At 41.9% G+C, this 13,194-nt stretch overlaps 1 protein-coding gene across 4 annotated transcripts in view; it reads left to right on the top strand.

Annotated features, from left to right (window-relative positions):
* The window catches only part of EXD3 (exonuclease 3'-5' domain containing 3), a 234,744-nt gene that overhangs the window by 36,795 nt on the left and 184,755 nt on the right, over positions 1 to 13,194 (top strand). For all 4 annotated transcript variants that reach the window (XM_009290644.2, XM_009290648.2, XM_009290647.2 and 1 more), the window contains exons 5-7: positions 5,888 to 5,941; positions 6,489 to 6,628; positions 7,415 to 7,515. In XM_009290644.2, coding sequence (XP_009288919.1) covers positions 5,888 to 5,941; positions 6,489 to 6,628; positions 7,415 to 7,515 — 295 coding nt within the window. The remainder of the gene's footprint in view (positions 1 to 5,887; positions 5,942 to 6,488; positions 6,629 to 7,414; positions 7,516 to 13,194) is intronic.

The raw sequence follows: 13,194 nt of genomic DNA, 5'->3' as shown, positions 1-13,194 counted from the left end.
GCAAATCTGTCAATACAGGTCAGTGTTAAGATTGATTGAGCACATTAATGGATATTCAGATTTTGGATTTCTTCACTCGGACTTTTTTGAGCTGTTCTCAGGACAGTGAAAATGTCTCTGATATTGCTTCTTTCCCCCATTCACCACCTTAATTACAAAGGCTTGTTCAACTCTTACTGTATTTTAAAGTGTGTGCATTTGAATTTCCTTGTTTCTTTTAAATAAAAGTAATAATCAATAAGAAAAACAAGGAAAATATTACAGGGGATGTTTCTCATGTAAAGATGATGATGTCAGTCTCAACCCTTTTTTCCTATCAACTTAATCTACTGCTAAAGGACAGCTTTAGTGGCATGTTGCCTGCTAGATTCATGCCACTGCAGAACAGAGGTAGCCAACCTGCAGGCCATGGACCACTCTGCCGCCTGCTCCCAAACACCACGTCTTCTGGAGCCACCTGTGCTATGGGCATCTGTCTGGTGAAGTGGTTGGGAAGGAGCTTGAGCATTGCTGGAAAATAATAATTCAGATGGTAGTATTCTGCTCCTACTGCCAGCATTTCTGGGCTCTCGTCAAGCACGCGGGCTCTTGGAGAAGAGGTGCGAATGTGCATACAGAGAGTCTGGTTCTGGAGGATCTGGTGAAGGTGGGTGGCCTGTGTGCACAGAAACTTGGGCAGTGCTCTAGAGGATCACTCATTTGTGAGGATGCACTGAACAGTTAAACCAGGTTTAAAACTGCTTTGAGTGACCTAAGGAAGACAAATCACAGAAGTGTGTGTTTCAGTTCCCTCTTCCCCTTCACCTGTGCACACGCATATTCCAACCTTGACTTCTACTTCTCTCCCTCCACCTCAGATTCTTTAGATTTGGGTAACCTGTCACTACTTCATTTTGACGGTCTCGCTGCTTAAAATATGTGCATGCTCTCTTGAAAATGGACCTGGGAAATCTCATATTTTTCTCGTTTCTGAAGATCTTCCTGAAGACAGCTGTGTATATTGTATGCTCTTTAAGCAGGAAGTAATTAAACATCTAACCTGATGTCATACACTATGCAGTGATGCACTCTGAGAATTTGAGCAAAACTGATTAGCCACAAGTTTGAAATGAGTGATTCCAAAACATGAAACATATGTTCCTAATGATTAATATGTGGTGTGCCTTTTACTCAATTATTTCTACCATTATTATGTATCCAGGCTTTGAACACTGTGATTTTCTTACAGTTGACGTTGGATCCTCCTCTGCAAAGTCTCATTCTGTGGTTTGGTCTATTCTATGGTTTTTCAGAAATTCCTTCACCATTGGTTCAGAAATACTACACTAAGTCAGGCACAGGCATATTTACCTTTGCGTTGTCCCAACTTGCTTGCAGCAGAGCTAAGTAATGCAGGAGTCATCAGAAACCATTTGTGTCTGTCCTGCATCATCACTCCAAGCAGTGCTACTAGAAAAGGTTATTCCTCTGAGGCTAACCCTGCCGTGGGAAAATTGCTTAAATTGTCAGTGTAGACACCACCCAAGTGCACATGCCCTTGCAGATAAGATCTTGTGTGGCTTCCTGCACTTCGTACTGTATATGGAAAGAATAGTCATTTTTAGATGAGACAGAGCCAACTGCATTCAAAACAGGTAGAGAGGATCAGGTATTGGTGCAGGGTGCTCTGGGCTTGTGTGTTTACTTCAAAACATTCCCCATTTTCCCATACTCTTGTTTTTGCGATTGCATGACTAGAAGAGTGGTCTGGTGCTTGTGGCTCGGCCTGAATGCGTCAAGTTTGGGTAACTTCCCCCATCCTATGGTCAATGCACCTACACGCATTTTAGATATAATTTAACGTAGTATTGCCCAGCTTTGAATTCTTCCGAATCCTCATCCAACCCTCCTTTGCTGTGTTTTTAGGTGTTTATCCTTGGGAAACAAGACTATTACAAAATGTCCAAATAGGATTTTCACTTTCCCCATAATTAAATCAAAGAATGACCCAAAGCTCCCCGAGGACAATGGGAAGACTCACAAACTTTGATGGGATTTGAATCAGGCAATGGGTCTTCACCTTTTCTCCTGTACTAAGCAGTGGCTTCATCATGTACCTGTCCTGTATACACTTGGGGGATGCAAGGGAAGGCGGGGACCAACCTTTCCCATACTTCTGTTATGATCTGGGGCAGGAGGGTTTTAGTATAGGTTAAAGACTTATGTGTAGCGATAATGCTAATAATGCTAATTTTTTGCTGTTATTACATTACATGCTAGAAACTCTCTATGTATGAAATGTATTTTTGTGAAAAGGCTACTTGTACCACTGGTCAGGACTATAACATGTTCTCTTTATAGTTTGAGGGAGGGTGAGTAGACCCTGATAAGCTGACAATATGTTAGCGTTCACCAAAGCTTTTCCATGTTCCTGCGTCGTAGCTAGCTTTTTTGCGCTTATTGATCAGCTGGTGAAGTGCGGGAGGTATCTGCTGCTTAGGGTTTTTGTTGCCCTGCTGACTCAACCTGAGTCTGAGGATCTGCAGTTGGATTAACATGATTGCTAGCTTCCAGCTACCCTGGCTACTCTTCCAGCACAGCTGGGAGAGTGCAGCACTGTGTATGGGGAAATGCGTGTTTCTTGGGTGGGGAGGGGGATTCTCACCATTTCAGTTACAGCATGCTGTCTGCCTAATTGAAGTGTTTGTTTTCTAACTACAAAATGAGTCTGCGAATGAGGTGCTGCTTTTCTGGAGATCTTATCGTCTATAAACAGACTGTTAAAAATAGGGTCGTTTTACACAAAACTTGTTTGTGGAGTGAAACAATTCAAAACATGATAATAACAAAACAAAATCTTAAAATAGCTCTAAGTTGAGACCACAGACACAGCTGCCAAACACTTTCATCTTTATTACAGTTACTCATATCTCTTCTCTTATTATTCCTATTGTAAACACGCTGATTTTATCTCAGTTGTCCTCGCTGTTCAGCCAGACAGCCCATGTAACCACCCTGCAATCCGGCCTGGTTGTTTGTGCCTAGGACCCAGGTCATGCCTCTCCTCCACGTTTAGCTTTGTGCATGGACAAAGCTGCTGCCCCGCTGCTGACGGTGCTCCCTGCTGCAGGGAGTTTCTGCCAGCAGCACAATTTGTCTGACTGCTCCGTCACCTCCTTTAGCTGGGTGATGTTAAAATGATGTTAAAAACCAGCTTGTGTGATTTGCTTGCAGTTCCCCTGACCTGCAGCAGTGGTGGTGGTGTGAGCTGGGTCTGCCACAGCTGGGGTTGGAAGGCGATGTCTCTCCACGCTTTGGCTAAATGAATATTCGTTGCTCTGTACCCTTTGGTACAGGGTAGAATATAGATCCAGTGAAAGAGGAAGACCTAACCTGGCACAGCGCATGTTCATCTGATTAAGTCACCTGTATGGTTAATAGAGATGGAGATAAAACTATGCCATTTTGATAACAGTTCTGCAGTTAGGTTAATCTGAATGTGCATGTGAACATTAAAAAGCGATTAGGGAAACCACTGTATGCTTGCATGCTAAAACTAACGGATTACTTGTTTAATAAAAGGTACTAATGAGATCAAATGGTGAAACAAGATTTTGAGAGTTGCAAGTCTTTGGTTTTGTTTTTTTTAATTCAGCAAGCAGATAGCTGGGAGGAAAATAAAACCAGCTGCCAAAGCTCTGGAGACCCAAAACCCTTCTTCAGGTCCAAAACAGAAGTAGCAACCTTCAACTTGTATACAAGTTGAGAATAATTACTCAGCTTGAACTTTGTGATGTTAATCTCATAATTTGAGAGAAAAGGTACTTGATGCTTGTGGAGCAGAGTAGCATATTAGCCTCTAAACAGGTGGAATAGTTATAAAGTCTGGAGTAAGAGAGAGATTTGGTTGAAGATTTAGCTGGGCTGAGAAATGAGAAACGTGCCTTTCTGTTCAGTATCTGGTTTGTAGCATACAGTCACTGCATTAATGTTAGTTCCTGCTTTTGTCACTTAAAGCTCTTCTGTTGATTTCTCTTTTTGGGATGAAGCCTGGACTGTTAGTGGCGCAGTGTTCGTTTTGTGTTCAAACAAACCAACCAACCAACCAACCCCCAAAAAAACCCCAAACCCCCCAAACCCAGAACAAAACAAACAGGAAAAAAAAGTTTTCCCCCTGATAACTGGGTATCTCTGTTCTTTCTGGACAGTAAGATTGAACGATTGAACTTCCATGGTGTGTGTTGGTTGTCTGCTTTTGTACACTCAGTCTTCGATGCAGTGGATGAAATACATGCATGAATTTCCCAGAAGGTAATGTAATCCACGGCTCCTGCTGTGAGCAGTGCTTGGATGAGCTGTTAGGTTTTGTCTGTGTTGCTTGGCTGGGCTGCAGAACGTGTGCTTCCAGTGACAAGTTACGTTGAGGTGTCTTTTGAATGCTAGGAGAGATCACAGAAAATGTGTTTCAAGGTGTGCTCCTACTGCCACTTAGGTTATTTTTCTGGTTAAATTTTTCTATAAAGGTTTCATGCAGGTGAAGTGTAATGATGAGGTTTGCATTTGCTTGGGGGGGAATGCACATTTTTTACTGTATTATGTTTGTTTACATATTCAAACACATAATACAGTTCTAAAATGCAACTATTTTGACAAACAAATCCATCATTTTCATGAACTTTCTCTCAAAGCAAAATCAATCACAGGTAGCAGAGAAACCTGTTGAAGATAAGAGCTTTTCCTCTAAGCCCTAACATACTGTTTTTATCCTCATCTGAATAAATAGGCGTTTGTGAACTCAGTTGATTACGTACTCTGTCTTGTTGTTGCTTAGCGTTACGTGCATGCTGCAGTAGGGTTAGAGAGGTCGTGTTTTCAAACACTGTTTACAACCGTTTTGGAAAATACAGCCTAACTTTGCAAAGTAATTAGAAGGACACTTGATGTAAAACATCCTTGTTACCTAGTTCACAATTACGTCAGTACTAACACATAAATGCTAGAAGACTCCTTGCTCTTATTACTCTATTTACTGGAACAATACTCTATGTTAGAGAAAGCCAGTATATGCTTACTCTGTATAAGATCCAAGTATTCTCACACACTACAGAAATTAGACACTATAAACTGCTTAAAATCCTAATTAGTTTATATGCCTCCCAAGCAATGCACAGTTAGATCTTAATAGATTTTTGTAATCACCAAGCTGGGACAGGATAGGCAATGGCTGAACCAGTTCTTCTCGCGGTCTGAGTTGCTGCAGTTCACCATAGCAGAGTTTCCTCTTCTGCAGAAGATACTGATTTGGAGTCAATTTGTGAACATGGCAGGTTTTGGCTTATCAAAGATTTGTAGATACCACAAAAGGGAAAGATACAGTTCGTACCATCTTTCTGATTGTGGTGAACCTTAGCACTTTCAGGGGTGTGGAGCTATGCAGAATTTATAAAAACTAAGATCTCTTGATTTCAGGGTCTTTCAAATCTTGAGTTGCTTTCACAAAATGGAACCATTTTACAAAATTTAAAAGGCACAGCAAGGTGGATAAAGTTAACTCAGAAAGGTCAGGGTTTTTTTTACAATTATATTGATAGAAAATATCCATCTTAGCTGATTTTGTCCAAGCACTTTACTTTCTCTCTCTCTTTCTGCCAGACAACTTGATCTTTAATTTTTGCTCCAGGGTATGCTGCTGCTCGGAATATGCAACTCTGCCAGGAGTGCTCTTGTACATTTCCAAGTGGAATGTATGTGGCCAAATGTTTATATGATTTGTACTTGAAAATTTAACAGAAATAATTAACACATTAAAAATTTGTATAATAGCATACACACTTCGCTTTGGAATAAAGCCCATTTATCCACTGTGTTGTTCTCCTCCTAAATACACAACTTTTTTTGTATTTTCTAGGCAGCCATACTGAGTATTAAGCTAAAATTACAGCCAGATCAAGATGTGGAGAAGGTGAGTCATTTCCTCTGCAGGCTTCTCTGTCATCAGATCCACCTTTTGTTAAGCAGGAGATCCATCAAGGCCCTCCAAGTTGTGCTGCCTTTCACTTGAGGCTTTACTTTGTTCCCAAGAAGTAACTGCTGCATTTCTGATGTGCCTTTACATATAGGGAAGTGACAGAGTGTATTTTGTTAGGCCCCATTACAGCTTACTGGACTGTTTTTCTAGCTGCAGCCACTGTTATAAAAAATTCTAGCTGTGTTCTTGACAAATGGTTATCACTATGATGGAGTTTAGTGCTTTTGCTGTTTTGAAGCTTTGCTAATATTTGTGTTGAAAATGTCACATCACTCTTTTAGGCAGCACTGCTTGATTAAGCAGGGAGTTTGTGACTTGCTCGCCATGTCTGAGCAGCAGGGAATGGGACAGCCCTCTGCCAGGTTTCAGTCTGCAATGTCATGGACCTCTCCCATGCCTTCTGTGTGCTGCAGCGCTCAGTCTGCGGAACATCGTGATCAAAGGCAGGGCATAGTGCTTTAAATGTAATTTCTTCTCCTAGATGTGTACGCCGCTACTGCTCCAAGATAAAACTAACTTGGTGGAAGATTATGTGGGAGAATATCCTGAGCTCCAGAGCAAGCTCTTGCAGATCCTGGACACGTGGTGTGAACCTGGTTTTAATATCAGAGACATCACAAGGTAGAAACACTTGTTGGCTGGGGCCAGCTTGCTGTCAGAGGACAGTATGTTCTCTGGTTGTCTATCTAAGATCATTTCTCAGCATAATGGAGTGCAATATATTTACTTTTCAGCTGAGAAAGGGGAAATTCTGGCGTCTGTGCCAGAGTCTTCTCAAACACCTCAGCCCGTAAGGCAGAGGTATCATTCCTATTGACAGATGCTCAGTTCCTGCCAGGAGAGAGGAGTGCAAAATGAAAACTGTGCAGTAGATCTTAGCAATATAACAATATCAAAGCTTCCTCCAGGAGGTTGTAGCAATCAGACCCTCGTGCTTTGCTGCAGACAAGCGTGAGTTTCAGTATCGGTTGTACAGGTTTTGCAGGAAGATAAGACTGTGATGAAGTGGCAGAAAGACATCAGATGCAAGTGGGCTCATGAAATAGTTGTGTGTGTTTTAATTTATAAATTGCCTCTCACTAGAATAGCTCCTGTCAGTCACAAAGCCAACAGTACGGTCAAACTCACAGTGTAGATGCAATAGTTGCAGTCTTAGTTCTGAAAAAAGATGAGGGAATTGCTCGCTTTCTCTTTAAAATAAGCCTCTGGACTTGCTTCAGTCATTGACTGGGAAATTTGTGTGGTTGTATTGTTGGCTTTTTGCTATAACTCAGGAAAGGTAGGGGACTGCTCTTACCAACACCTAGCAAACCCTAATACCTCTATTGTTAAATATCTGCTATTTGGGAAACATACCTTAGGCGATTCCACAGATGTTTATTTCTGATTTTGTTTATTTGCTTACAGACAATATCAAGGCCTGTCCAGGTACAAACCAGATAAATTTAACCGCAAAATGCTAAGCAAGCTGGTCTTCAGGCTCCTAGACCGATTTAATGTAGATCCAGGTATGTGATATTGCAACATATTGTGGAGTTATCTCACCAACAAAGAACAGATGAAGTCAATTTGTCTTCTTCCATGTTCAGCAAGGAATCCTGCTGTAATTTATCATGGGGAGTTTCAGGGTTTAATTAATGATACTGGAAAACAAAGCTGGTAAGTTATGGGAATTATCACTTTGTGCTGTTGAAGAATGAAGTGCTTGTAACTAATAGACTGCTTCTTCCATGATATGAAATAAATCTTGACATCAGAATGGCTCTCTGTAAACACGTGGTGGTCAGCTTTGAGTTACGACTCCATTCCACTCACATAAGAGGCAAGTCATTACTCATCTGGGGATCTGTTTTCTTGAGTTACGGCTCCGTCAGCTGGGAAGAGATAACCCTTGGGAAGCAGGAGCCTCGCAGCCCTTCATATTCTTTTCGTAAACTAGGGTTGGTGGTAGGGAAGTTTAAGGCTCTTGCAGCCTTCCGAGAGAAGTAACACATTTTACATCACTGACTAGATCTGCTTCACTACCAGTTATCTAACAAAATCTACTTTGTTTTGCTTTGCTTGTTAGCGGGGACTGTTGATCTTTTTTTCTTCTCTTTGGGACCTTGTGTCAGACACCTTTAGGTGCGCCGTTAGGTTTTGCCCTGCAAAGCTTTCCATCATCAGCCCAAGATATGCAATTGTCTTTTCTTGGACTGAAAAGTGTTTTCTAACCACAAATTGTGGGCTTATTACACCTGGCAGCAACGCTATTTTGCATATTAATCTTCACATCTTCAGACTGGTGTTCAAAAGTTAATAAGATAATCCCTACAAACCCTCATTGGAGGATAAGTAAATATAATTGAACTTAGCACATTGGTGTGAAAGCTGAGGCATATGGGGGGTGATTTATTTAAAATCTAAAACATTCCCAGGAGTTTACTAGTCTTCAGTAATTTTTCCTCCTTTACAAGTTTGGTCATTCAGTAGGCTGTATTGTCTTTTATGATCTGTAAAGAGAATTGAGTTTTTCCCCTTTCCTTATGAAAGATCCACCAAGGGTGTGATACTGACTGTAGAGGTGAAATAGTATAACTGTTCACATGCAAAATCCTGAGAAATTAAAAAAAAAAATAGCCTAGGAGAGGAGCATGTAGCTGTTGATCTCAGGTGCTTTCTGTGGGATGGTAGTGTGCCTCAGCCTGGTGATAGTATCCCAGATGTTGTAGCTGCCGATAATAATGGCCAGATCTTGCTGGTCCTCCACAACACATTCACTGGCAAGGAGGTTCCTTGAGGTAGATACAGATCCCATTCCTGCCTACGCTTCCAGAGAGTGATTTATCCCATGCGAACTGCAGTGCCTGCAGTGCAGGATAAGTCCCGTTCTAGAGAGAGCTGTCCACCTCTATTGATGTGAGAGGGGATGTGGGCCACTGATTTAGACAAGATGCCAGATTTGGGGCAGCTAAAACCAGTGTTGGATGACTCTCATAGTCCCATATATTAAAGTAGGTGTTTATTTTTTGCATAATATCACATGTAATTCAGAGCAAGACTTCACACTTTGCTAAACTGTGGCTGTCTTAGTCTCCTGTGAAACGCTTTGGAAGGGGATGAATGCCTACAGAGGAATTTCTGCCTTAGTGCTGGTCCTGCTTGAACTGAATTGGGAAATGGTGGCAGTTGGAATAACATGGCTTTCCTCTTCTTCCCACCTCTCTCCCCTTCCTCTGAATTTCTGGGTGTTCTTTCTCCATTCTTTAGTGGAAGTAAATCTGACTGAGGAAAGAGCATACAAAAAGGAAGCAGGCTGGGTAAAACATACAGATTAAAAAAACCCCTAATTTCTCTTGTTCTGAGCAGCTCCACCAAAAGCAAGCAGTGAGGTAAAACTCACACTTCTTGTTACCTAACCTGATTGTGGGCTTGTTCAATGCTGTAGTCTTCTGCTGCTTTCTGTCTCCTCTTCACTCATGACTCCTACTCGCTGAAAGAGGCTGAGAGCAGCAGCAGAAGAGGGAAGTGGCTTTCGGTGAGAAAGGCTGGAGGAGGACAGGGTTTCTTGGTATGAGAAGGCAAACTTGTATGTGACTCAGTTCTTGCAGTTCCAAATCTACTTTCATATTTCATTACCTGAGCTCACTCTTAACCACTCTCAGTAAATTTCACTGTCTGCTAAGCAAAACTTAGGTGTTGATCAGCCATTAAGATTTGAAATACTCCTTGGAACTGCCAGTCTTAAATTTCAGAGCCAGACAGGAGGTGGCCCAATATAAAAAAGATCTGGAACCTCGGGAAAAAAAAAGCCATCATCTTAGATTAGTCCACCTCTTCTTTTTCTGAACTGTATTCCAGTATTCCTGTTAACACACAGTGCATGGTAGGTGGAAGATTTTCTGCCGAGACCCAAAGGTGTCCCAATAAACTGTGTGTAGATTCCATTTAGTTAGCTTTATTGGGGAGGGAAGAAGTTGGGCAGAAATGGCATGTGATTGGGGAAATGGAGTTTTATAGAGTCTTTTCTAACACATGGATCAATATGGTCTGGTTTAACGAGCCTGTGGCTTTTGCAGGCTAATTACTTAATATTCTTTGGAGACCCTGTGAGATTGACTTAGATTTACAAATGCAAGTTTCAGTCAAAACAGTTCTCAGAGTTGAGGGAACGGACCCTACCTAGGTTTGAAATGGTTGAGTCTATTTTCTGTTGTGTTTTTGCACAGCCAGTATACCACAGAGAGTTCAGTGGCGTTTTTCATTGAAAATTCATTGGGTATGAGGTAGAAATGATACCACTCTGAAAAGTATAACTGTCCTTATATATTGGGCCTTAATGCCTATATGACAATAAAGCAGATAATAGTGGTGTTGATAGAAAAGAGGTGGTAATTGAATGCACAGTTAACAGTTGTCATCCTGTAGCAGTGTAATAAATTAGCTGAGCACCTTAAGTTTTGAATGCTATGAACATGTTTTTCCCATAGTCTTTACAAAGTTTTTTCAGCATAAACTAAGAGAAATGTTTCTCTTCATTTGACCACCAGGTTAACCTTTTGGTTTAACCTTTAATGTCAATCTGGTGTGAATCTTCCTTATTAAGCCCCAGAATTGATTTGTGAGATCAAGCGTTATCACTCCCTTAGCGTTGGGGCAGTAGAGGGCAGACGAGGGCTGCTCAGCAGTCTGTGCATCTGCTCAGGTAAGTCACAACTGTCCTCAAACTTCATCAGGTCTGCGAGAGCTGCAAGCACATCGCAGGGCAGTCACCAGGGAGAGCTCCAGCAGGGACTCGTGGGAGTCTATCGCAGGGCAGTCACCAGGGAGAGCTCCAACAGGGACTCGTGGGAGTCTGCACTAGGCACTTTCAAAAGATGCTGTGTTAGAGAGACAGGAATGGCTGCTATGACTTTACAGGAATGCCTTTGGAAGGAGGGAATTTCAAATGTTTTTACCTTTTCCTCGTTAAAACAGAGCAGAAGGTTATTCCTTTCCTTTACATTTGCTTTACAAGGGTTGTTTCCCCCTACTTCCATGGTGATTTTCCTTCAGAGTTTTTTAGCTCTCGTGTTAAATACCAGCACATCTCGACTGGTAGTGGTAGTACTCATAGCACTGTGACTGAGAAGAACCTCTAGGCTTAGACATCAGAAGACAGGAGCCATCCATTCCTGAGGTTGCAGTGGCTGCAGAGTCAAGGTGCTAAGGAGGAGGGGACTGAACATTCCAGGGTCCTTTCTGGGGACCTTACCTTCTCAGCTACATTTTTGTCTACTGAAGTACAGGTAGTAGAATATGATCTCCTCTAGACCAAGACAAGCTGGCCAGCAGCTCCAGGCTTTTCATTGGAAAAGCTGACACCACCCTTGCAGTTCTGAGCATGAATTCATCATATCCAGACACATGTCTGAAGACCACACGAGAGCATTTTTTCCTTTAGGTGTAGATTGAAACCCTTGTGCTGTGCTCTCTGTTCTTCCTCCAGTCAGCTAGTGCTCCAGACAGCAAAGCTAGCAGGTAGCTCAGGGGTTTGGAGGTAGTCTGGGGCTTCTGCTGTTTCACCTTCCTTTCTGAGGACCACTGACCCTGACCTGTAGTGGCACAAAACATTTTATGAGAGACACTAATGCATCTTTGAGGCTAAAACAAAAAGAGGTTTTCTTGAGTCTGGCCCTACCCTCCACTGATTCGCACTTAGGGACTAATCTCACAATACACTGAGAGACTAATGCACAGCTTGCATCTCATCAGATTCCCCAGCAATCCTTAGCAATACCAGGGTAAAAGCCTCTAGCGTTTCAGGTACCCTGATTTTATTAAAAAAAGGCTTCATCCCTAAACAAAGTATGCTTTGTCTAGGACCTTCTGTTCTGCCAGGACAGGGTGAAGGAGTCTCATTGTGAATGGAAGTCAAGCTCTCAGGGCAGTGTAAAGAGAGGATTGGGTCCACGTCCCAGCTCAGGAGGCATCACGTATCACCTGGGAGTGGTAGCCATGGACCACACCTAAAAATATATTGCACCATGTCCCTAGTAGGCACATCTTACCGATGTTACACGAGTGAAATAAGTGTGTATTGTGGGTTTCATACCCTGCGTGACAAATAGATTTCATTTTTACTTCCTCTGTGCTAATAGCCATTAACTCTCTGCTAACGGCTGAGAGCAGACTGGATTTTTTGCTTCTGAGTCAGTCCCAGATGTGAAATGTAGTTCAGATGAAGCACTGTTGTGGTGCAACTGCCAGGTTAAGAGTGAACACATGCCCAAAGAGGTGCTATCATAGTGTTATACCGTTTGTATTCCACTAGTGCTCCACAGCCCAGTCATGATCCCAAAACCCCACTGTACAAACACTGAATAGAAGGGCGATCCCTGTTCTGAAAAGCTTAGGACGTTGTCTGTTGCTCTGACCAACAGAACATTGGTTTTGGCTCAGGAGACCTGAGTTCAGACTCCTGTTCACTCAGCTATGTGTTTGACCTTCAGTAAGTTGCTCTGCCCTGAAGTGCTTTGATTTCTGCAAATATAAGGTGTAGATGGTCATGAAACTGCAGGGAAAAGGTCTGGCAAAGATGTTGCAGTACCACCTGCGTCACCCTTCTGCCCCAAAGCCAGAGGAGCTCCTTCTGTTATTTCTGATATACGTGGAATGTGGAACCTATTCTTACAGACCTCCAAGGTGGAAAGTTTACCATCTTCTGTACAACCTATGCCAGTTCTTTTCTAGCCTTGCCATTAGATTTTTGTTGATTTTTTCCTCCAAAAGGCTATATGGAATTTCTCTTGCCTTTATGGCTTTTGGTAGATGCATCTCATGTTTTACTTTGGACTCTTTGATTCTATGTGTTTGTGCTGTTCTTTTGTATGTGTGTGATCCAGTTTCCATGTTCTTTTAACTTCCTTCTTGGGTTTGAGATCAGTAAAAACTTCTGATTTAGCAGTTAGGTCTCTTACTTCACTTCCAATTTTTCCATTGCCAGCTCTTCTTAACTCCTTTTCCCCTTATAAATCATTTTGACATGAAATCTTATCTGCCAGTTCTCTGAGTTTATTGAAGTCCATTTTGTTGTTTTTATTTTGCTGTTCTTCCTTTCCTTAGAGCTTTGAACTCTTCATTTTACTGTCTTTTTTACCAAGTTACCTTTCATCCTCACATTTTCGATTAGTCCTTCACAGTTTTTTTATAATAAAATATAGAAAACT

This window comes from Aptenodytes forsteri, unplaced genomic scaffold, assembly GCF_000699145.1.
Source record: "Aptenodytes forsteri isolate BGI_AS27 unplaced genomic scaffold, ASM69914v1 Scaffold494, whole genome shotgun sequence".
NCBI classification, from domain to species: Eukaryota; Metazoa; Chordata; class Aves; order Sphenisciformes; family Spheniscidae; genus Aptenodytes; species Aptenodytes forsteri.
The sequence above is the reverse complement of the archived record's forward strand: the minus strand, read 5'-3'. Positions and strand labels throughout refer to the sequence as shown.